The sequence below is a fragment of the Macaca thibetana genome, chromosome 1 (assembly GCF_024542745.1).
Source record: "Macaca thibetana thibetana isolate TM-01 chromosome 1, ASM2454274v1, whole genome shotgun sequence".
Lineage (NCBI taxonomy): Eukaryota > Metazoa > Chordata > Mammalia > Primates > Cercopithecidae > Macaca > Macaca thibetana.
In genome coordinates this window covers 180,874,874-180,896,386 of record NC_065578.1, presented here as the reverse complement: position 1 = coordinate 180,896,386, position 21,513 = coordinate 180,874,874, and the positions used below count along the sequence as shown (strand labels likewise).

Genomic DNA, 21,513 nt, shown 5'->3' with positions numbered 1-21,513 from the left:
CTAGCAAAAGTCCTATATGCACCTACCTGCCCTTCATCATTGATGGACTGGAGCTATATTTACCTGGGCAGGCATGACCTCGGCATTAGTCCCCGCAATCTTGACTCCAGCATACAAGCAGGCCCGGTAATGGGCCTCCACGATGTCCCTGCCATAGGCTCTGTCTGCTCCCACACCACAGTAATATGGACCTACAAAAGCATCAAGACAAAACGCTAAGAGTCAAGAAATCCAGAGAATCCCAAAGTCAGAGATCAGAAGGCCCTTAAGCCTTGCCCTCTTGAATCACTATCCTCGCCTTCATCTGTAGGTACAGGGCAGGGGAGGGGCAACAGGGGAGTTCCTCTTCACCTGTGGGGCCAAAGCTTCCCCCTAAAACCTTACTTTATACATTTATATCCATTTTTGGACTTTGGTGATATGAGGGCTGTTTCGCCTTTACTGTATTATTTTGCTTCTTGATTCAGAAAGTCACTCCCATCCCTGGGAAGGGGCAGTCTGGAACAGTTAAGACACTTCTGGGAATTTCACCTCTAACTCAAGAAGACTTACCCTGGGGCCCCGGGAAGCCGTTGGAAGGCCAACCAAAGGGGTGCCCATCTGTCCCCATGAGGGTATATTCCTGCTCCATGCCAAACCAGGGGTGCTGGTTGCTCACCATGTCCATTATCCGTTTACAGGTGTGCCTCAAATTGGTCTCTAGAAAAAAGAGTGAACAATACGCCATCAGGGATCTGATGCTGAATACCGATGCTGATGGGAGAACAGTCTTTGGATTCTATACAACTGAGGTGTGCACTATGGGCTGAAATGACCCAGTATAGGCCTTCTTGGGATCACTGAGTCACTGAGTCAGAAAAATGAGAGAAGCTATAACTGTACATCTGTAGGAAGACTCTGCAAGACTTCAGTTTTAACTAAACTCAGTTACAACCAAGTCACATGAGAATGGATTTAGAACAGGGCAACTTTCACCTTATCTGCATTCTGGCCACCTCCCAAGCACCAAATGCCAGGCACTTAACCCTCTATTCACAAGACAGCTGCTTCTGGTTGTTAGATTTATTCTTCATTTCTCAGGCACTTGGAGCCATTCTATAGTTTTTGAGAATCATTTGTCCATTGGTTTACATTTGTCCTGGCCTACATTCCAGGCAGGAGGGCTGTTACTGGGGACTCCAAGACCGGCAAACAGATCTGGACAAATCAAATGCTATTTTATGCTACCAACAGACAAGACCATAGAAAGATGGGCCATATTATCCCTTCCTCAAAGGAGAAGTTCAGGGAAGAGGCTCAATCACTCAGATTCTTAAAACAGTCATGAAATAGCCTAGTCTTCCCAATACTGATTGCAGAATGTCTCCTCCCTCCCCTTCACAGCATTTACAGATTGAGGAGAGGAATCTATAGCTGTGCTATACATACCTGCAGGCCTTCGATTGTACTTGAAAACTTCACACAACACCAGCTTGTTCGGGTCCTTACGGAAGGGGTCCCGAAACATGGCAGCAGGCACGAGATACATGTCACTGTTGGAACCTTCAGACTGTAAAGTACTAGAGCCATCGAAATTCCACTCAGGCAACTCTGGGGCAAAAAGAGGGAAAATTACATTTAAAACGTACAGGAGCTTTCCAAGCAATGCAAATACAGCCAGCCCTTCACTCACCTTCCCATCTCTAAAGATCTCTTTTCCAGGAAGTTATTAAGGCATAAATGCCATCATTAATATGTATACCCTGGCACCTGTACCTGATCCTACAGCCCTTCCTATCTGAGTTCCAAGTAAGACCACTGTACCACTTCCTTAAATACATCAGACACTCCCTTCCCAAATGTCTTCCAGGAGACAAACTGAAGCATTCTGTTACCATTACCAGCCTATCAGTCACTTAAAATACTGAGATAGTGAAGGATTCTGATTCTTCCATTAGGCAATGTGTCGCTTCCTTCTTCTCATGCCCCCAGTGTATTCTGGCAAGTAATGTCCTTATTTTATAGATGAGGGAACAGACAATCCTAGAAAGATGACTTACTCAAGGATGTTCCCTTATTACCTATCCACCTTTCCCACTGTTTTAAAGACTGCTTTGTCTCTCTAGCTGACTGAGTTCTCTGAAGGCAGAGACCAGACTCTCACTTTGTATCTTCAGTGTCTGTGAACTATCTGCCACATAACAAGTACACAATATAGGCTTTGTATTATGATCATTCACTTATTCAAAAAGCTATCCTAAATTAGGTAGGAGGTGATATTTGGCCCCTTTCTGGAAGAGGGAAGACTATGGCTTGTTTTAGACTGAAAAATGAAGGTCACAACTATAATCTAACTGTAGCTCCTAGAGGGATAAGCAATTAAGACAGTTTAAGAATTTCCAAAAGTGCCATCAACTAAAAATCAGTCCCATTTGAAAACCATTTTAGAGCATTTGCTTCACATCTAGAAGCCCAGTGATGTGAGTATTAAGCACAGTTTTCTAAGAGTTTGTAAACTAGATGGCATTCTCAGCTTAGAGCAGTGGTTTTCTGAGGGTGCCTTAGAGTCAGGTAAGTGGGGATGCCCAGGTCGGCAATCTCTAAGCCCCATGCCAACTCTCCATAAACCAGACGTAGTTTTTCTTCAATACACTGGCCTACATGCACAATTCCATTTAAATAAAGGGTTCCATTGTTGCTCTGCTTTGAGGCAGTGTAGGAGCTTAATGTTGACTGAATGAAGTCTGGAAAGCCCTGCCTTAGAAAAGCTTTACAAACAGAATAAAGAGGCCTAATCCAGAGGCTGAGTCAAAGGCCCACCCCTCTGCAGATCCCACCCAGCGTGTGCTCCACTCCACATTGCTGTCTCACCTTCCACACACTTGGGCTCACTGTCCAGGGTCCGGGTCTTGCAGCGCAGTCCTTCTCCAGTACCATCGATCCAGATATACATGGCCTGGACTTTCTCACCCTGAGGCAGGGACATGTACACCTGCTTGATGCCTTTATTTAAGTGGGAACTTGCTGAGGTGGTCATGGTGGAAGGTGTTCTGGAGAGAGAGAAAAAATAACATTGTTAACGCCCACTCCAAACTGATCTCCTGCAAAAATGGCTTCAGAGGGACAACTGAATCAAAAGTTGTGAATCAAGGTGTAAGTGCCAACTCCTTCCCCTGTGGAAGTCAACACACAGAAAGTTATGTTTACTCACTCTTTCAGGGGGATTAGTTTTATAGTAGGCGAAAATCTCCTTTATAATAGGCTGTAAAACTGATCACCACCTTTTGAAGCAATTAACACAGATGCCTGCTAAAGAAAAGATCAGGCCCTTGGTAGTAACTCAATGCCTCTTGCATCTCTGAGCTCAAAGGCTTAAGTTCCACAGCTACTGCAGATCCCAGGCTTCCAAGTTGGAACTTGCACTTGTGAGGACTGTCTATTCCTTCAGTGTAGCTGAGGTAACACTAAACTATCCAAATACTAATCTATCAGAGGAAACAAACCAAACCAATACACAAATTTACAAAACATAGAACTTCTTCCAATACAAGTAAAATCCAGCCACAGAACAGGCTTGGCTTCCAAGGTTTCTGTTTTTCTCTTTGCCTTTCATCCTAGCTGTGGTCTTAACTGAAACCCACAGCCACTCCCCACCAAAAGAAAACCCACTACACATTTAGATTTGAGGATGAAACAAGGTTACAATATTTTTTTTTTTTTAAAGGCTAGCAGTTTCCTACAACAAAAGCTGATTCAAACCAGATTCTAAGGGGCATGCTGCCATACTTTCCATAGGTCTCACGCAAAGTTTCACTTAAGATAGTGAGCAAGAATCACAACATTATGGAATTCCACAAGAAGACTTCAAGTAATTAGGAAATTTCCACTTCGAAATCAAAAAGATCTGGAATTTTAAAAGCCATGAGGCATACTAATAACTGCCAACCACTACCACAAAACCTCTGAAAGAACAGAAATTCTGAAGCCACAACAGCCGAAGAGGAAACGTTCCTCCCTCCGTGGCCCAGGATGGCTAGAAAGGGAACACATTGTTCTCCTCCAACGACTAGGGCAACGTTCTGAAGTACAGTGGCAAAGTTTCTATGGGCAACCGTCCATGTTTGCCCAGCTGAAAACATAACTGCTTCTCCCTCTGGCAGCCTCACCACCCTTCCCCTTGGGGAAGACCAACACCCCAATATTGCCTCTAGAAGATTCAGTCGGCCAAATCCTACTTCCCACCTCCGTCCCAGAACCCTTCAGCTCCCGCTAAAAACTACAACCCACCTAGGCGGGCGGATCACCTGAGGTACGGAGTTCGAGACCAGTCTGGCCAACATGGTGAAACCCAGTCTCTCTTAAAAATACAAAAATTAGCCGGGCCTGGTGGTGCCCGCCTGTAATCCCAGCTACTCGGGAAGCTGACACAGGAGAATCGCCTGAACCCTAGAGGTAGAGGTTGCAGTAAGCCGGGAGCTTGCACCACTGCACTCCAGCCTGGGCGACAGATCGAGACTCTGTCGGTGGGGGAAAAAAAAAGAAAAAAAAGCTACAACCCAATTTCTCAGCTGTCCTCTCCAACCTGTTACACCACCAATATCATGCACACTTTGTCCTAAGCCTGTTTCGGATCTCCTGCTCTTTTCCGTGAGCCAGTTGGATGCCAGCACTCTATCAACTGCTGCTGCCGTGGCGCCAAGTTTATGTGGGGGGAATGGATTCTGAAGCTTTTAGCCGTTTCTGCAGCTCTCACCAACTCCGGGGTCGTCCTCCCTGCCCCCTCACTCACCCCAGCCACAGAAAGTCAAGCGTATTGTTAGGGTTGCCCTCCTTAGCCCTTCTCTTTTTGGAGTGGCGTTCGCGCCTCTCCTCTTTCTCAGACTCGAGCTGGTCCAAGCACCGGAGCTTTCTGGGCGAGGGCGATGGAGAAGGGGACACACAGCGGTCGGCCCGGGGGGTGTCGAAACAGGCCGGTTGGTGGGTTAAGGTCTTAATCTTGACTCGAGATTTCTCCCCGGAGTTCACGGAGTAGGCGACGAAGCCGAAACAGTTGGAGGGCGACCCGGAGGAGTCTGACTTCTCGTCGTCTTCATAATTTTCATTGGTTGCTTTCTTCGTGAACTTGCGGCTGGGGGAGGATCCCCGCTTCCCGCCCCCGAGGGAGTTGTAATTATCCACTTTGAGAGCAGCCCCTTCCCACTGAAATGTACCTAAAGCGGGCGCCCCGCCCCTCGGGCCCCCGTCTGAATCTCAGGGCCTCACGGAGGTGGCCATACCCCACCGCCGAGGGGTTGCGGGGTCCCCGGGGAGGGAGGGGGCGCAGGCCGGAGGGACCGCGCGCTGCTGCTGCCTCCGCCCGGCCCAGCTTCTCCACCGACTGCGCCGAGGCCCGGGCTCTCCATTGTTCGGTCACACTGGAAGGCCCCCGGGACCCCGAGGCGGGAGCCGGCCGCGCAAACAACGCTCACTGTTACACGCCGCAATCGAGGCGTCTCAACGATCGCCAGAACCACGACAACTGCCCCACCACGAGGAAAGCAGCGAGGCGCCCGCGCCAACCAAGCGCCTTGTTTGCGGTCTGCAGGGGACCGCACCGCCACTCCATCCACAGCGCAAATACCACTGTGAGCCCCAGGGCGCGGGCCAGCCCAAAGGCCTCCAGGGGCGGCGCTTGGGCCGCAAGTAGTGAAAAGAAGATCAAAACAACTCACCCCGCCCTTCCCAGAGCCTGGCCAACGACGCGCCCCACCAGCGCCAGCCCCGGAGGGTCCAAGCCATCGGCGGCGGAAGCACGCGGGAGGAGGACTGGAGCCGGACCTCAGGCCCGGGCCAGAGAGGCCGCAGCGTAGGGCTGGGACTGGAGGGGCAGGCGGCCGAAAAGAGGCTGGGTGGCGCGCCTCGCGGGGTAGCAGGGGCGGTGCGTGTCGCTTGGGTGCCACCGGGCCGTCCGGGGGCTTACCTGGGCGCCGAGCAGGCGGGCGGGTAAAGGCAGGCCGCGAGAGCGAGGTTAGGAGGAGAGGAGGCCGTAGTGCTGCTCACACGCTTCGCTCTTCTCCCACTCTCGACTCTGCAAGGCCGGTCGCGGCCCCGCACCCTTTATCCGCGGCCGGGGGCCGCCCCCGGTGCCCTGATTGGCTCCCAGCGGCCGGGAGCCCGGGCCGATCAGCTGATGCATTCCCCGGCCCCGCGGCCATTGGGCGAGGAGCCCGGCGGGCGCCGCTGGGGTGGGGGCAAGCGAGCTGGGAAAGAAAGAAAGAGAAAGGGGCGTGGGGGAGGGGCAGGGCGGCGTGGGGGAGGGGAGCGGAGCCGGGAGGGCGGAGGGCGGAGGGGCGAGCTGCTGCCAGGCCGGGAAGCCTTCGCTCGCCGCCCGCCCACCCGCTCGCTGGCCCGCCAGGTGCCGCCCGACGGCCCCCAGCCCGGGGCCCCGAGGCTCCCAGCAAAGCGCCCTGGACCTCTGCCCTGCAGTCTTTACGGGCAATAGTTTTACGAGGAGAGCTCCCTGGGGAAATGCGGAACCAGGGAAACCGAATTTAGCCTTTTGTTGCGAGGGAGCCTCCGAGCCCCGCTTCCCGCGGGCAGGGGTTAGCTTGAGAGGGAGCGCGGGCCGCGGGACCCGGGGGAACCTTGGGCGGGCCTGGGCTAGCGTGGGTGCCGCTTGGGCCTGGGGACGGGTCCGGGTTCCCAAAGCCTGGAAGAGCCACCCGCTCCGGCTCTGTTGGCTCTGGGGAAATAAACAGAACTCTGCCATTTCACATTTGAAATCAACGTGCTGTGTCTCTAATTTCACAGAGGATTCTGGAGAGCGGTAGAAACTAAGTCTGGAGACCTGTGTCATACCGCTGGCCAGACCCTAGGCAGGTCTCTCAGGGCCCAAGTTTCCTCATCTGCAAAATAAAGTGGTCATCGAAAACGATCTGTGGAACCGCCCACTAGATTTGAAATTCTGTGTGCAGACTGCCCCCTGAGCAGCCGAAAGGAAATCGAGGTGTTCACTTGCCCCTTTCGAAGTCCAGGAATTGTCAAGAAATGTCTTAAACGAATTCTCCCTGGTTTTGCTTTATCAAGTGCGGCTTCTTGTTAATCTGGAAAATGGGAATACATACCTCTCCTCTCAGCTTGCCGTGATGGTTGGGAAAATGTGTATGTGAACACAATCTTGAAATGGATGTTTGTCAGCAGATGCACAATAATTATATGTGTACCTAGAGACACAACATAGGTAGATAGGTAGGTAGGTAGATATTGCTATCCGTACTGTTACTCGATCGTTTTGTTTTTAGTGCCTGAAATCTACCTGATGGTGTCCAGCTTTTATTGCTTCTTTCAGTTTAAAGAGCAAGAATTTATGTTTCCAGTGCCTTTGGAAGAGGAAGGGAAGAAGTTTGTTCTTCTGGTCGTTTTGTACCGCAAATATGGAAAAGAAATGTTGCCTGCGACCACATACACATAACTTGGCTTCTTTGGTCAACACCCTTTCCTTTAAGAGTGTATAACACTGTAGTACTTTTAAATGACAGATGCAGCATTCATCTCAAACGGGTTTTTGGGATGTTTCAGACTGGTGACATTTTGGATTGTGTAGGTTGCCTTACAAATTCCTCGTTAAATTTCAGTGCTGCCCCTTGAAGCATTCCATTGTGGTGGCTACAGGCACGGCTGCAGGTCAGGCAAACCTAGGTTCAAATCCAGGCTTTCCCTTCATACCAAATCACTAGCCACATGAAGCCTGTTTTTTTGTCTATAATAAAAGAGGGGTAATAATTGTTACCTTATAAAAGGATTAATTGTGATAGTACATGCAGAAGAGATTGAGTAGTCCCTGGTGCATCCTAAATGTTTAGAAAAGAGCAATTATAATTATCATAGGCCAAGTTCTATAATCTGAGGTGACTGGATTCTTTCTTTCCCTGTAGCGACTTTTGAATACAACTTTTCTGACTCAGTGTAATGCTTTACCATTCATTATATCGAACTGGACTTAACCTTGGTAACACAGTGCGCGGTCTTCATTTCTTTCTGTAAAGGTGTGAGTTTAAATGGTTGAGGAAGGGAAGCAAAGGAGGAGAAAAGTGACGTTTTTATTTTAAAAGATGTTTTTAATCATTTCCAGATACCAAACTACCAAACCATAAGCCAGAGCCTCTGCTGCACACACCACCAGCACCTGAGGTGGGGTTGGCAAACATAACAGAGAACGGAATGGTAAGGTGGGAGTCCAGTTCTGCAGGCTTACAGTGTTTCTGCCATTTGAGTGCCTGCTTCCCTTGCTAGATGTCTTGACCTCATTGAGCAGTTTATTCATTGTCATATCCCGCAGTAGTGTCCAGGGTGAGTGTTCAATAAATGGTATTTGTTAACCATACAGAAGTGACTGTGGCACTATCAAGAGAACACGTGCTTTGAGCTGCTTTTCCGATAATGGAAATGGATTTGCTTTGATCCATTCATGTGACCAGGGGCACGCTTTGTAAGGTTAGGAACGTAATACCTATATAATGACCACTGACTCTTTCAGGAGTGAACAAGAGGTCTTGTCCTCCTCGGCCAACCCCACATTTACTTAAAGTGACGAAATTAGGGCCCAGATGAGTCCAAGAACTGACCAGGGAGGCTTGAGCATAGGCAAGAAGTAAAAGCGGAAGAAAACCCTTAACTGGTTCGCCCCCAGAAACCCAGACTGTACTTTTAGAGAAGTTAAAAGTAAAACAGCCTGTTTCATCCAGTTTGACTTTGCTGTGTCTGCTGCCCTTTCTTCTCCCTCCCCTTCTTCCCTAAATTGCCACCCACCCCCATTCTTCACCCCCACCATAAAAAGAGCATTAGAATGCTTGAACCCATGAACTTTTCTGTTTCTTGGTACACACCGTATCAGTGCTGACAAGGGGTTCCATTGCATGTGCTTTGAAGTCATGTTTTTCTCTCTTAGAGTAGAATTGCCATGTCCAAGGGGTGGGTGGAGTGGGAGAGCAATTACAGGGAAAGATTTTGTTCCAAATCTGCAGAAATAGCCTGAGATTAAAAGTATTTCTTTAATGTTATTCTGCTGCCTGAAATAAACGCTTTGTATTAGGATTTTGCTCTACCCCCAAATCTTATCTCTATTAGGAAACAACTTTTTCTCTTTTTTTTTTTCTTTTTTGAGACAGAGTCTCACTCTGTTGCCCAGGCTGGATGCAGTGGCGCGATCTCGGCTCACTGCAACCTCCGCTCACTGCAACCTCTGCCTCACGGGTTCAAGCAATTCTCCTGCCTCAGCCTCCTGAGTAGCTGGGATTAGAGGCGTGTGCCACCATAGCCGGCTAATTTTTTGGTATTTTTAGTAGAGACGGGGTTCAGCATATTGGCCAGGCTTGTCTTGAACTCCTGACCTTGTGATCCGCCCGCCTTGGCCTCCCAAAGTGCTGAGATTACAGGCGTGAGCCACTGCACCCGGCCCTGTCTCTGTTTTTTAAAGGGTCCATTCTCACTCTGCAAGTAAGGAATCCTTTACCTGGCGATCTGGAGTGCCTTCCCAGGGCCTCTGTGGTTGCCTTGTACACATTCGACACGAAATTTAGGGTAGGGTTCACACCGAACAAACCTTTTCTGTTTAGGAAATGGAATTTTCCCTGCATATGAATGATTTCAACAGGCATTCCGGGAGACCTTTAAATCATGTTAAAGAGACACAATTGAGACTCAGCGTTGGGGAACACCCTGGAAACCCAACCCAGAATTGTATAATATTCTTTTAAAAATTATTATTATGTAATAAACCAACATCAATTCTTTCCAAAAGAATAGACCATAGTAGAATCTTAAACCAAATCAAAATAATAATAATAAAAATGAAGAAGAAATGAAACAGCTCTGGAATTTGATAGCATTATTCTTAAACCATAATTTAGGGAAAAGCTGTAGTTGGCAAAGCTTTCAAATTTCACTTTATACAGTTACAGAAGGAAAGACTACATTATACTTCAGTTCAATAACTAGCATCGAGAATGGAGGAATTGTTCTTTATAGTCTTTGATTGTTTGGTATTTTTCAGTTCAGGACAGGAAATTGGAAATTCAAGTCTCAGCCATATCTCTAGCCTGATTTGAGTTTTGTAGGATGCCTACTGAAATCAGTCAAATACAAGGAACGCTTCATTTCCCCAACTGCATGTTATGATGGAAGGTTTGGGTCTATTTGAGCTCTACCCTGAATCATGTCTCTAGCAGGAAATTACGTGGAAAGTTGGGAAGAATCAAGTTCAACTTAGTTAACAACATGGGGAAATATGTCCTATTGAGAAAATTAAAGCCTTACAATTCTAGAATTAGATCTTCACATCATTCTATCTTAAAGAGGAGGAACTGAAGCTTAGATAAATCATAATAACTTGATGAAGTCACATGAGGGCAGTATTTTAGAGCCTAATGAACTTTCAAGGTGCTGTTCTTTTTCTATTCCCTTTCCTTTAGTCTCTTTGGTCTGTGGGTGATCTGTTCCAGGGCCACCATCTCTAAAATACTGAAATTCCTACAGTCCTCACTGAGGGAGGTGCAGAGGACAGGAACCAACCATTTCCCTCTCAATCTTGGTGTGCTTACCCAGTGACTTCCGTATAGCAGACACGTAATATATATTTTCTTTGTGAATAACTAAATTATCAGAAAAAAAAAAAAAAAAAAACACCGTAGGACAGATTCTCTTTGAAAGTCTCTTTGGAGATCATTTTTCACATCTGATAATCTGCCTCCAGTTTCATTGTTTTGTGAATCTGAGGTTTTTGTAGATACATTTAGTCCTTTATTCTCAATTTACACTGTACAGATCTTTGTTCTGTAGATTGGAACATTATTGAAGCTAATTAAAAAATTTAGGGAATTTAGCATTCTGATCAAAAAATTATTTAGATCAGAGTATGTGCTTTAGTTGGTACCATTCCCAAAGAAATCCTCAATGGGATCCACAGCCCTTCCTCCCCTCCCACCTCATTAGTTAATTTGGATCCCTGTTTATTTCACATTCACTCGCCAAATTTTAATGGGAAACAAACAGCCCTAGGGTATGTTTTCCGGATGCTTGGGCAATTCTTAGTCCGGTTCTGGATGTTTCCTCTCCTTTCTCCTCTCCCACTTCTTTTAAACCCGTTCTGGGGAGACTTGTTTACTGGGGTTGGAGAATCAGAAGCTTGGCCAGGGTGGTGTGAACCTAGTGCCCTCTGGTGGAATTTTGTGAGAATGACAAACTTCTCCCCAAAAGCTTGAGTGTTTTGAGTTTTTTCCTGAGTAGCCTTTAGTGGGAGGACCTTTCTGTTGCATCTTAAATCTAGTAACTTAATAACATGCAGGCTTATTGCCTACACTGAATATTTGAGAGCTATTATGTTGGGGGTATCACTTGATTACCAGAGGTTTATTGTTATAGAATTAGGCCTCATTACAGGAAACAGGCAGCTAAGTGTTTGTGCTTTTTCATCCCCTCCCGTCAATGTGTAAGAGAGGTAAAGAGAAAAAGAAGGCTCCCAAAGAAAAGTAATTGAAAAAAGTCTAGGAACCAAGAGTAAAGGGGAAATGGCAAGCATTAGAAGCCTTGGTCACAAACAAGTCTTATCCCCAGCACTTGCTCTGGATCTGAGCCCAGAAATGTAAGACCCAGCCAGAAGTTGAGAGTCTGCCAGATTCTCACCCCCTAGGGGAGATGGGGGTCGGGGTAGAGGACAGAAAGTGTTGCATAAACACACTCCTAAGGGAGGTCTAGGGTGTTTACACTGTACTGTTTGCTTCACCTGGGCTTTCTGGCTGGCTGACTTTCTTTCTTTCTCTTTTCTTTTCTTTCTTTTTTCTTTTTTTATTTTTAGACATAGTCTCACTCTGTCATCCAGGCTAGGGTACAGTGGTGCAATCTCAGCTCACTGCAACCTCTGCCTACCAGGTTCAAGTGATTCTCCTGCCTTAGCCTGCTGAGCATCTGGGATTATAGGTGTGTACCACCACGCCTGGCTAATTTTTGTATGTTTAGTAGAGACAGGGTTTCACCATGTTGACCAAGCTGGTCTCGAACTCCTGACCTCAAGGGATCCACCTGCCTTGGCCTTGCAAAGTGCTGGGATTAGAGGCGTGAGCCATCTTTCTTTCTTCTTTCTTTCACAATTTCATTTTTTTCATTTTGAGATAACTTGCTTCTCCATTGCCATTAGCAAAGTCATTGTGGCCCAGAGGACACAGTCACGCTTGCGTCAGACACACCTGCACTTAAATTCCTGTCTTGCTTCATACCAGCTGTGAGACTTGGGCAAGTCAACCTGCTGGAGTCTCAGTTTTCTAGAGATTCCTTATAGAAACATTTGTGAGGATTAAAAACAATAACGGAGTCAACTTCAGGAACAAGTTATTGGATTTTATTATACCCCAAAACAAGGAAGAGAGTGGGTGCATTACTAAGGCAATGACTCAGTGTTCAGGACTGTTGTTGTCACCCAGAGAGGTTCACAAAACCTCCAACCTGTCCAGCAACGCATTTAGAAGAAACAGGATTAGGGAAGATTCTGGAAGCAAAGAAGCCTTTATTAAACATAACCATGATCCATAGCTGGAGTATACATAGGAAATTTGGTAACTTGGATAAGGCAAAGCCTTTTCCCTTTAGAAGCCTCTGCTTTAGTGGGTGAGGAAAAACCTCCTAAAAGAAAATGATTTCAGCAGCAGTATAAAAGAAAGTGTGTCACCTGTATGAGCAAAATAACAAGGCAGATTTAATGTAAGTGCCCAAGAGTTCCAAAACAAGGGAATCAATAAGAGTTCTGGAGAAGGCCACCTTGGGGGTACTCAGTGTGGTGGGAGTGGATGTAGGTTTATTCTGGGAATCGAATAACATGGTAAATATGTGACTGTAGTATGACTGACTGTGACATGCAAGGAAAAGAAATTTGCAAAGACCCAAGAATGGTATCTGCTAAATTGCTTGTGCAAGGGTGGTCATGGTGAAATAGGAAAGTTTGGGCTAGAGTAAGAGTAATAAAATGAGAAGTCAGGAAAGTACCGAGCATTTGAATTCTATAAAAATGCTATAGCATTTGAATTCTATACAAATTTAAATTATGGAAATTTGAAATGTTATTAAGTATTTTTAAAGTCTCACTTTATATGTAACATTTGAAATGAAGCCAATTCTTGAAAGCTAGGGGAAGAGAAGGAGGCAAAACGAGCATAATTTCAGCCTGTATGAATTAATTATAAATTCTATCATGCTGCTTCCACGTGGTGACACCACTTTGGTGAGCACATAAAGTGCCCACTTTTCTTTATCAAGATGGGACTTGAATGGGTCCAGTTGTGAGTTGTGAGAAGTCTTGATTCCCTCAGGTAAAAGGCAATCCCTTGTGCCTGACGAAGAAGCTAGTGACAGCATAACTGCTAGACTCTGTTCTCCTCCCTTCACAGCTCTTCCTTCTGTTACATTCTCTTCTCCCAGTGGCTTTTCTTGCACACTAATTTGTTCTCCTGGTCCTTTTCCTTCCCTCCCTCAAATCCCATCAGCATCTCTTTCTCAATCCCTCTCCCCTTATCTTCTCAGTAATTAGAGGCTCAGAGACAGAAAATGCACCAGCACGGGCATGGTGGCAGCCTCCTGTAATTGCAGCTACTCGGGAGGCTGAGGCAGGAGATTCGTTTGAACTCGGGAGGCGGAAGTTACAGTGAGCTGAGATTGTGCCATTGCACTCCAGCCTGAGCAATAGAGTGAGACTCCGCCTCAAAAAAAAAAAAAAAAAGAAAAAAGAAAAAAGAAAATGAACCAGCAGACAGGACCAACTCCTAGCCTTCAAGGCCATTACCTTCACCAAGGAGGGTACCATGCTCATGGCTGAGGAGCCCACAGGAGGAAGATGAGGTGGACGATGTGACAGCCATTGTAGGCCCTGTCTCAGGTGGAGCACTTTGCAAGGAGGAGAGCCTGGTCCTCTTTCTCTGACTGCTCCACTTCCTGTAGCAACTTGTAGAGGGGTCCTGGGGTGCTTGCATAATATGGAGCTTCTTTGGGTCTGGTCAGCTTCAAGCTTGGACTGTAACAATGATACCAAAAGGAAGAGAAGCCATAGATACCCAACAGGAATGAGGCATCGATCATAACATGCCAGCAGAAGAAGGTGGTGACAAACATGATGTCACTGATGTCATCATCTTGCCATGGGTAGCCAGAGACAGGTCTGTATAGAATAAAGCCTGCCTGCATCAGCCAGGAGCCCATCAACAGGATCAGAAAGGTCTCCATCAGCTGGAGATGACACATGTTGGGAGCCCACAGCTGTGCAGTCAACACCAGCAACAGCAGGAACACCACCAAAATGAGCAGAGAGTGAACGTGCAGCTCCACCCCTTCTGAGTCTTTAGCATGTGACACCATCAGCAGCAGGAGCTGGTAGATGATCAGGACCAGGGTACCTTTTTCTAGGCCCACACACCTCTGAGGCAGCACGTTCTTGCTCATGAAGTCCACACAGCCATTGAGAGTGAGGAGGATGAACATGGTGAGGTGCTGCCACTCTTTGGGGTACATGAACCTTGGTGGCAGCTCCCTGTTCATCAATATCAACCCTCCTTTAATGCAACTGACCTCATAAACTGTCAACAGGGAGCCAGTCGCCATCTTCAACAAACCTCCATAGGATATTTTCCACAGCCTGGCACATCTTCCCTTATTCCTGGGAGGGGATGAAGGATATAGGAGAGAGTCACTGAATATTATAGCTTTGGAAATTACTACTGCCTGATATAGTCCATATAAGAACAGAAACAGCCCTGGATACACATGACCAATAAAGGTTCCCATGGAACCATCAATCTGTCCACTGAAGGAGAGAAAAGCAATACTCAGGCACAGCCTCACTTTGTGCAGCCACTTCAAGTTCTGGGCTTTGGAAAGAACTGCCTTCCACCTACTTTTATCATCTCACCGCACCCACTGCTCCCCCACAAAAAGGAAATGTTTCTCAAGACAAGCCTACACATTTGGTGGAATATGGTCTATCATTCCATTCCATTCTGGTACATTGGGAATGCACTGGCTTCTGCCAAAGAAGTTGGTGAATGGGCTTTCAGAGGACCCTCTTACAGCCCTTGAGGTGCTTCTGGTTATACTCATCCCTACGTCCCATGGCTTCCTTCCTCTTGTCCTTCCCAGAGCTCGGAGGAGAAAAGGAGAGGAAAATGGAGTGGGTTGCCATGACGGTATCCAACAAATTATGGACACTCATAAACTCTTGAGTATACTTTAGTCCTTCTCAGACATCATTTTGTTCCAATTGTAAAGTCAAACATTTTCTTTATGGATACTTTTGAACATTTGGATATATAGTATATTTCGCACCTATCTGGCTTTTCTACTTATCTATGATAGACTCATCTTGAAGACCTCCAAGAAAGCCCCCTTGAACATCCCCCTGTTACCCGCTCACATTCCCCCAACCACCACCACTTCAAAAATTTTTTTTTTTTTTTTTTTTTGAGACGGAGTCTCTCTCTGTCGCCCAGGCTGGAGTGCAGTGGCCGGATCTCAGCTCACTGCAAGCTCCGCCTCCTGGGTTCACGCCATTCTCCTGCCTCAGCCTCCCGAGCAGCTGGGACTACAGGCGCCCGCCACCTCGCCCGGCTAGTTTTTTTGTATTTTTTAGTAGAGATGGGGTTTCACCATGTTAGCCAGGATGGTCTCGATCTCCTGACCTCTTGATCCGCCCGTCTCGGCCTCCCAAAGTGCTGGGATTACAGGCTTGAGCCACCACGCCCGGCCTACCACTTCAAAATTTCTACCGGCCAGGAGATGAATCTGAAAAGCCACCCCTGGGTATTGATTTTAGGGGCTGTGGTGATTTTGTAGTAGTGTCAGCATAACTGAGCTTGAACCCAGAATTTCCTTCCCAGTGTGGTTCCAAATTAGGTTTGGCTACAGGTGGAATTTACATGAGAATCTGAAGGCGGAAGTGAAGCAGCAACCTAAGAATACTCCGAAGGCGTAGGGTGCTGGGTACTGCTGTAGTTCATGCATTGCATCACTGTTCTGCAGGCTCACCTCCCAGATGAGCAGCGGCCAGGCTTAGAGCTGCCCTGAGCTACTCTTTGCGTGAAGGGCGCCAATTCCTTCTGCAGGTTGCCTGCCATTGAAGTATGAGATAGGGAGAGGACATGGGCTCCAGTTTGTCCTGGTAGGTTTTGGTTTTGGTTTGTCTTTGGCCTTCCCTCATTCATATAATATGGTTCTTGCTGACTGCTGCCACCTCAACCTGAAATGACTTCAGGTCCCCAACACAGCAGAGAGAAAACAGCTTTCCGTAGATGTTGTCCCCAGCTCCCATGTGTAAGGTCTAGTTTCTATCAGGCATCCGTATCCCATCACTCTGCTTCCATCAGCCATCCCTAACTGATATAAGAAAGTAAGATGAGTCCTGAAAATGGGGATACCACTGAGAGGAATCACCCCAGTGAGCTGGTATTGGCCACTGATATTTTCATATGAAATAGCCACCAGCTTCCTTTCTCAGTGATTACTTGATGAGAGTCTAATGCATCTAGGAGGACAGAGTTCTAGGTATTGGGTAACAGCCCTCCGAGCCTGAGAAAGGGGGATGGTGGAGAACAAGATACAGGGAATGTGAAGCATCCCTGGGCACACAAGTGATTCTGGGTTTATTGCAGAGGGTCCCTGCAGCAGGAGTTTCTCTGAGGGCAATAGGTGTGCTGAGGCAAGTGGAAGTTCATCACAGATGGTGAACCTTGCTGACTCAGTCCTCTGCGTAATCATCCCTGCTCACACTACAAGCAATGCTGTAAAGCAGAGGCAACACCTGTGTGCTGATGGCGCCCCCAGTGGGGAGGAGGAGAGTTTACACACAGGGCACAGTGCTGCCTCTGAGCCCTCTCTCCCATCCAAATGCCTAACTTATTTACACTTTCTCAAGCCCACTTTATGCCAGAAAAATTAGATATCACTCTCTGCAGTTGAGCATGACAATAATTCATACTTCTTCTTGCAGTTGTGAGATCTGGTGTGGCTGGGGAGTCGAATGTGAAGGTAGGCTATAAAAACAAAACTTAATTCTGCTTTCTGAAGGAATTTACTTTGCTTATTTAATTTTAATTTTTAGGTGTTCTTATAGAATTAATATACAGTCATTGTAGAAGAATCAGGTATTTTTTTTTCTTTTTTCTTTTCAAAGATAGATTCTTACTTTGTTGCCCAGATTGGTCTTGAACTCCTGGGCTCAAGTGATCCTCCTGCCTTACCGCCCAAACTGCTGGGATTGCAGGTGTTAGCCACTGTGCCAGCCTTTTTTCCCTCCCTCCCTCCCTTCCTGCCTTCCTGCCTGCCTGCCTTCCTGCCTTTCTTTTCCTTCCTTCTTTTCTTTTTTTCTTTTCTTTTCTTTTATTTCTCTCTCTTTCTCTTTCTTTTCTCTTTCTTTCTTTCTTTCTTTCTTTCTTTCTTTCTTTCTTTCTCTCTCTTTCTCTCTTTCTTTCTTTCTGTTTCTGTTTCATTTCTTTCCACACCCCTTCAGTACAACATAAATTATATACGCGAAAAGAACATTATGAATCATCTGTAAGGTCAGATATTGTGGCTCACACTTGTAATCCCAACACTTTGGGAGGCCGAGGTGGGTAGATCACTTGAGGTCAGGAGTTCAAGACCAGCCTGACCAACATGATGAAACCTTGTGTCTACTAAAAATACAAAATTAGCCGGGCATGGTGGTGCATGCCTGTAATCCCAGCTACTTGGGAGGCTGAGGCAGGAGAATTGCTTGAACCTGGGAGGTGGAGGTTGCAGCGAGCTGAGATAGCGCCATTGTACTCCAGGCTGGGCAACAAAAGTGAAACTCCATCTCAAAAAAAAAAAAATCATCGATAATCCCACAACTTGGATGTGACCATTGTCACCAGTGAGGTGTAGAGACAGTCTTCAGAAGGCACCATGAGGAAGTGGAAAATACACTGATGTGAAGTCAGAATCTGGGTTCTAGTTCTAGTTTTCTCTTGATTTCCTGAATGTCATACCCTTATCTACAAAAAGGAGCATTGGACTTAATTTTTCCTACAGTGAAAATAAAAAGGCATAGATGTTGCGACACAGAGGTGAGCATGTTTGTCTCCTGTCTCCTTCTCCCTTTTGGTGAACTATCAAAATACATGGAAGCACTGTAGACCTGAATGCTCAGAGGAAGGAGATTCAAAGGGAAAATCTGAGAGCAATACTTCCGAAGTGAATCACAGAGAAGAGAACCCCAGGAACTCTCCTTGGTTCTTGAATTTGTCCTGGGAGAAGTAGGCAGTCTGTTGCTCCTCCAGGAGCTGTGGTCTTCAGGCCTCAAGAATAATTGCATTTGGTCACTCTTTTTTGGTGGAGGGGGCAGTATATGGCATCTATCACAATGGTTACTCTTAATATTGCTTCTTGAACCTCAGGTCTGTGGTCCACACAAGGCGGGAGTAGCAGAGCTTATTCCGGCTCACACACTCATTGCCATAGATGCTCCTGGCAGCTGAGAGCTGGGCACCAGTGGTCAGAAGAGGAGCTAGAACAGCAGCACTGACTCAACAGCAACGGGAGATTGAATGTGGCATGAATGCAGGACATGTAGCCCCACTTACAGTCCTGTCTGGGATGTTCAGTCCTCCGCCTTGGCCAGACATCAAGGCTGCACATAGTTCATTAAAACATGAACATCCTGATCCCAGGACTTTGAAGATAGGAATCGCTCATCCCAAACCAGACACTGCCCACAAGCAGCTGAGCAAGGAGCCAAGGGTGGTGAATGATTAGCAGAACTGCCAGACAGCTCTAGAGTCTGTGGACACGAAGCACCTGGAAAGCTGTTTCATGGGTGTGATATTATGAGTATATACATGTTGGCTTTTGTCCATGGCTCCTAGCTCATATCTCCCTTAACCCTGAGACAGTCTTTTGTCATAATGTTGGGAGCACTTTAGGCTTCAGAAGCAGACCTCAGGAAACAGAATCTCTCTCTGACCTTCTCCTCCCCTCCTTTCAATTGCCCAAGGCAGGACCCTAATCTGATTTCAGGTCATAAGACCTTCATTCCAGAAAGGGTCCTGCCCCATACTCTGCAGGAAGGAATGTTGCATGGAGAGACCAAGAAGAATCTGAACAGACAGGCCTTCCTGGGTTTCCATAATGCCCTTTTTGTCCAATCACATTTTGACATAGTTATCCATGCATCATTCATGGACGATCAATGAAGTCTCCTTAAAAGGCCCAAAGGGCTGAGTGAGGTGGTTCACGCCTGTAATCCCAACACTTTGGGAGGCTGAGGCGGGTGGATCACTTGAGGTCAGGAGTTCAAGTCCAGCCTGGCCAATATGGTGAAACCCCGTCTCCACTAAGAATACAAAAGTTAGCTGGGCAAGGTGGTGCATGCCTGTAATCCCAGCTACTCGGGAGGCTAAGGCAGGAGAATTGCTTGAACCTGGGAAGTATAGGTTCCAATGAGCCGAGATCACGCCACTGCACTCTGGCCTGGGCCACAGAGTGAGACTCCATCTCAGAAAAAAAAAAAAAAAAAAAGCCCAAAGGCCAAAGAAGTGTTGAGAGAGCTTCCAGGTGGCTGAACAGGTGGAGGTTCCTAGAGGGTGGCACACTTATGGAGGGCATGGAAGCCCTGTGCCCCTTCCCCCGTACCTCACGCTACACATTTCTTCATCTGTATTCTTTGCAATATCCTTTATAGTAACTTGGCAAATGTGTTTCTTTGAGTTCTGTGAGTTGCTCTTGCAAATTAATCAAATCCAAAGAGCAGGGTTATGGGAACCCCAACTTAAAGTTGGTCTTCAGAAGTTCTGAAAGTCCGTGCTTGCAGCTGCTGTTGGAGGGGCAGTTTTGGCGATTGAGCCCTCACCCTGTGGGATGTGACGCTATCTCCAGGTAGATAGTCTTGGAATTTAATTACCAACACCCTGCTGGTGTCTGCCACTTGGTGCGCGTGAAGGAAAACCCCCACATTTGCTTACAGAAGTCTTCTGTGTTGAATGCTGTGGTGTGAAAGCAAAGGAAAAACACAGTTTAAAAGTTTTTCCTAAACAATGGGAAACTGAATTTCCAAAAATCGCTTTACTACTGGCGTCCAGGAGGTCCCTCCTGGCCCAGCTGCTCCATGGTGAGACTCCGCCAAGACCTGCCTCCCCACCTGCCGCCCCACATTCCCGAGGGAGCCCAGGTAAAACCACCGCCTTTTGTCTGGCATCGTGAAATGCCAGAGTACTCAAGAACGTCCTCAGGAACACAGTAAACATTGGATTTCCTAACTGCCGTGGACCCTTCTGAGTCTGCAGGGCTTATAAAGGAGTATAAAGGCAAATTCTTTCCCTCTAAGAGCTCACTGTTTAGTTGAAGGCACAACACCTCTACACACACATGCACACATGCACACATACACACACACATTAGGGAACTATTTACACTACTTTTTAGACTACTTCTGTTTCATAGAAATCAAATGTCACATGTAAATTTAAATTTTCCAACCCCTACATTCATTAAGTATAAAAAAGGTGAAATTGATTTTAGTGAGATTTGACCCAATATATTAGAAATACTATTTCAAAACGTAATTAATATAAAAGTTATAAAAGTTATGAATTACTTTTTTTTTTTTTTTTTTTTTTGAGACAGAGTCTTGTTCTGCCACCCAGGCTGGAGTGCAATGGTGCAATCTCAGCTCACTGCAACCTCTGTCTCCCAGGTTCAAGCAATTCTTATGCCTCAGCCTCCCAACTCCTGGGATTAGGTGTGTACTACCACTCCCAGCTAATTTTTGTATTTTTAGTAGAGATGGGGTTTCACCATGGTGGCCAGGCTGGTCTCAAACTCCTGGTCTCCAGTGATCCACCTGCCTTGGCCTTCCAAAGCACTGGGATTACAGGCATGAGCCACAAGTTGTTTTATTTTGTTTTGTTTTTAAGAGACAGGGTCTCACTCTGTCACCCAAGCTAGAGTGCAGGGGTGCAAACATAGCTCACTGAAGCCTCAAACTCCTGTGCTGAAGTTATTATCTAGCCTCAACCTCTTGTGTAACCAGGAGTGCAGGTACACACCACCACACCAGCCAATTTTTAAAATTTTGTGCAGAGATAGGGTCTCCTTATGTTGCCCAGGCTGGTCTCTAACTCCTGGCCTCCGGTGATCTGCCTACCTTGGCCTCCCAAAGTGCTGGGATTACAGGCATAAGCCACCATGCCCAGCCTGAATGAAGTATTTTATCTTTCTTATTTCATACAGAATCTTCAAACTGTAGTGTATATTTTACACTTACAGCCCATCTCGATTTAGACAAACCATATTCCAAGTTCTCAATAGCCACATGTGATTAATGGCTACCATGTTGGATTGCACAGATATTGGATGGAATTGAATGACCTGTTGAGGGAAATATCCATTTTAAAATTTTAGTGAAAAAAGCAGTTCATTGAAGAGGTAGAAGTTTGATCAGAAATGGCATCTAGAGCACTACACTATAAACTTCTTAATGACTGTGGGATTTTTCCACAGACTGTGATATTT

At 46.5% G+C, this 21,513-nt stretch overlaps 2 protein-coding genes across 3 annotated transcripts in view; both read right to left on the bottom strand.

Moving 5' to 3' along the window:
- The window catches only part of GLUL (glutamate-ammonia ligase), a 328,058-nt gene that overhangs the window by 2,810 nt on the left and 303,735 nt on the right, over positions 1-21,513 (bottom strand). Inside the window, exons 2-6 of one of the 2 annotated variants that reach the window (XM_050766392.1) lie at positions 5,939-6,047; positions 2,851-3,029; positions 1,429-1,590; positions 553-699; positions 64-191 (exon numbers count right to left, since the gene is read on the bottom strand). In XM_050766392.1, coding sequence (XP_050622349.1) covers positions 64-191; positions 553-699; positions 1,429-1,590; positions 2,851-3,016 — 603 coding nt within the window. In that variant the 5' untranslated portion in view covers positions 3,017-3,029; positions 5,939-6,047. Of the gene's footprint in view, positions 1-63; positions 192-552; positions 700-1,428; positions 1,591-2,850; positions 3,030-4,768; positions 4,862-5,938; positions 6,048-21,513 lie in introns of those variants that run through there. The other variant, XM_050766396.1, reaches the window with a different exon arrangement.
- On the bottom strand, positions 13,873-15,172 carry LOC126956383 (transmembrane epididymal protein 1-like). The gene is made up of 2 exons (XM_050793386.1): positions 15,061-15,172; positions 13,873-14,747 (listed from the first exon to the last, which is right to left on the bottom strand). The coding sequence occupies exons 1-2, from the start codon at positions 15,170-15,172 to the stop codon at positions 13,873-13,875; spliced, it is 987 nt and encodes a 328-aa protein (XP_050649343.1).